The following is a 3,067-nucleotide window of genomic DNA, read 5'->3' as shown; positions in this document are numbered from 1 at the left end:
TACACTTATGATTTGATTGACTTGCTTCCAGTCTCGATTAATATCCAGAGATCACTTTCTGAGTTAAGTCCATCAGAGTTGTGGTGCTTGGTAGAAAGTTACTTTAATCTGCTCACATGATTTTCATTTATATTTAGATTATGTTACTTTTTATCTGGCAAACTACCATCATGTAATGAATTTTATTTGCATGGAACAGGATGACTAGTGGCCAATTTATGTCTGCAATGGATGCACATGTTTCTCTATTGATATTCTCCTGCAGCTTGTGATTTGCTTAAATTATATTCCATCTCTTAGAATGGATCGCCAGGACACATCAGGTTTTGTTAGTGGTGGATGTTTCCCATTTTTGGAAGCTACATTTGATCTTTAGTTATTAGTATTTCCCCTCATTTCTTCTTAACTTAAGACCTCATAACTCCAGCAATCTTTTATTTTCATAATTTTAAATTTCATTCATTAGTTTTTCGTGAGGTGTGAGTTAACAGTGCATGGACTGCACCTCCCACTGTTCTTCTACTTTGGCCTCTGTGTCAGAAGATCTATGCAAATTTGTCAGTTATCCGGTCTTTGCTGCTCCGGATCTTAATTCACCTTGTGTGACAAGCTCCTGTTATTCCAATGGAAGCAAGAGGAAATGGAATGCTGTTAATGAGCCTACTAAATTGAAAGATGGGTCTTCTCCGTTTCTTGGATTGTCTCATTCGTCAAGTTTCTGCACTGCCATATGCTCTGGGAAAGAAATAGAAGAGTCTTCTATTGATCTTGGTCTTAGTATCAACATCAACCTAGGAGATGACAGGACATCCAATCCCACTAAGTTGCCTGCAGGGGCTCCAAATACACTTGAAGGAAGGAAGCCTAAACTAGACTTACAATTGAGTCTATCCACTGGACCTTCTGAATCTGATGTCACTACTGTTACTCAAGTGTTCAGTCCTTACCAGAATAATTCTGAGTCACGTTCATTAGCTGCCACATTTCAAGTTGTGGATGAAGGATCAACATCGTCTCGTTGGAAAACTGGGCCTCTTGTGTCTCCGTTGCAGAATATTAAGACTTCCATTCCTTTGGACCAAGTCCATTACCAGGACAATCCTACTTCAACAACCCTGAATGTTGCATTAACTTCGGAAACGACACCAATATCAGTTGCTGGTGCTTCTGGGTCAGTTAATAAGCAACAGCACCGGAGAACTGGCGTGAAAACCTGTCGGTTCGAAGGATGCATCAAGGGAGCTAGAGGTTCTTCTGGTCTCTGTATTGCCCATGGAGGTGGTAGGAGGTGTCAGAGGGAAGGCTGTCAGAAGGGAGCTGAGGGAAGGACAGTTTTCTGCAAGGCACATGGAGGCGGTCGGCGTTGCCAGTATCTTGGGTGTACTAAGAGTGCTGAAGGCGGTACTGAATACTGTATAGGTCATGGGGGTGGTAGGCGTTGCAGTCACGAGGGCTGTGCTCGTGCTGCAAGAGGTAAGTCTGGCTTGTGCATTCGTCATGGAGGTGGCAAAAGGTGCATGATGGAAAATTGCTCTAAGAGTGCTGAGGGAATATCCGGCCTCTGCATATCTCATGGTGGTGGTCGTCGCTGTCAGTATCCTGCCTGTACAAAAGGTGCTCAAGGAAGTACAATGTTCTGTAAAGCTCATGGTGGTGGCAGAAGGTGCACATTTTTGGGGTGTACAAAAGGTGCAGAAGGAAGCACTCTGTTATGCAAAGGCCACGGTGGAGGGAAAAGATGTACGTCTGTAGGATGCACCAAGAGTGTGCATGGTGGAACCTTATTTTGTGTTAGTCATGGTGGGGGCAAGAGGTGTGCCATGCCCCAATGTACAAAGAGTGCAAGGGGACGCACGAACTATTGTGTCCGTCATGGGGGTGGAAAAAGGTGTAAGTTTGAAGGATGTACAAAGAGTGCACAAGGGAGCACTGAATTTTGCAAAGCACATGGTGGTGGAAAACGATGCTCTTGGGGGCAGTTGGGTTCAGAGTTTGGTGGTCAAGGCGCCATTCCATGCGACAAGTTTGCTAGAGGGAAATCCGGCTTGTGTGTTGCCCACAGTGCACAAATTCAAGACAAGCAGATGCACGAGAGTGTTCCAATAGTTTCTACAGTGCAGGATCTACACCCTGGCACATTTTCCCAGTTGAAAGGGTTTTCTGCAGCTGGAAGCCATCTTTCTGATCGCATTGGCACATGGATTGATTCAATGGGTTATGGACAGCAAATGATCGCTACGCAGATTCCACCACAAGCAACATCCTTTCATGGAAACACTAGCTTGAATGATTTCTCTCTTCCGGAAGGTAGGGTGCATGGAGGAAGCTTAATGGCAATGCTTAGAGGAAGTACAAGCTTGGGAACAAGCAACAATAATCCAGAAGTTGGTCAAAATTTGGAGCCAGTGAAATCTTATCCTATGCCTCATAGTTGGGTGTAAGTTAATTCATCCCTTCATGTTGGCATAGTTCTATTGATTTCGGATGTGATCTGTATTGCATTTCCTTTATCTTAGGGTTTGGTATTGTGGATAAGAAAATCTTATCCCATTTCATTATGAGTCATAATGTGCTTGGTGTCTTCTGAAGTATAAGAATTCAAAGTATAAAATTTGGGTCTGTATAGTATCTGTTTAGTTAAGACTGTTTTGAGTCTCCTGTAAATATTTAATTCAAAAATAAAAATGTTGTAAATATTATGCAGTTTATCCGTATATAGTATTATGCTAGTGTTTAATAATCGCGGGCCCCACCCCATATTAGATGGCTGTGAGCCAGGGTGTACATCTAGCATTTCTCTTTCAGCAAAAGATGTTATTTAAATTACGAAGTACGAAATCTGTTACGACCTCAAAGAAACTGGATCACATTGACTTGGCCAGAAGGTAAATAACAAGGAGCGGGGGAAAATATGCCTACTCAATAACTGAAGCTCTTGGAATCGACAATGAATGTAGTGTGAGGGCATTGATCTCCAATCTCCTTTCATTTATACTTTCCTGACGTGTGTTGAATCGAAGAATCAATTTTGTGAGCTCATACTCGGCGAGCCATAAGTATGGCGAGG

The 3,067-nt window shown here is 42.8% G+C and overlaps 1 protein-coding gene across 1 annotated transcript in view; it reads left to right on the top strand.

The window, feature by feature from the left end:
• Positions 1 to 2,708, top strand: part of LOC111396417 — a 22,738-nt gene extending 20,030 nt beyond the window's left edge. Inside the window, exon 3 of the mRNA XM_023022856.1 lies at positions 1,651 to 2,708. Within this exon, the coding sequence (XP_022878624.1) occupies positions 1,651 to 2,441 (791 nt within the window). The 3' untranslated portion in view covers positions 2,442 to 2,708. The remainder of the gene's footprint in view (positions 1 to 1,650) is intronic.
• The last annotated feature ends 359 nt before the right edge of the window (positions 2,709 to 3,067 follow it).

The sequence above is a fragment of the Olea europaea genome, chromosome 1 (assembly GCF_002742605.1).
Source record: "Olea europaea var. sylvestris chromosome 1, O_europaea_v1, whole genome shotgun sequence".
Classification (NCBI taxonomy): domain Eukaryota; kingdom Viridiplantae; phylum Streptophyta; class Magnoliopsida; order Lamiales; family Oleaceae; genus Olea; species Olea europaea.
The sequence above is the reverse complement of the archived record's forward strand: the minus strand, read 5'-3'. Positions and strand labels throughout refer to the sequence as shown.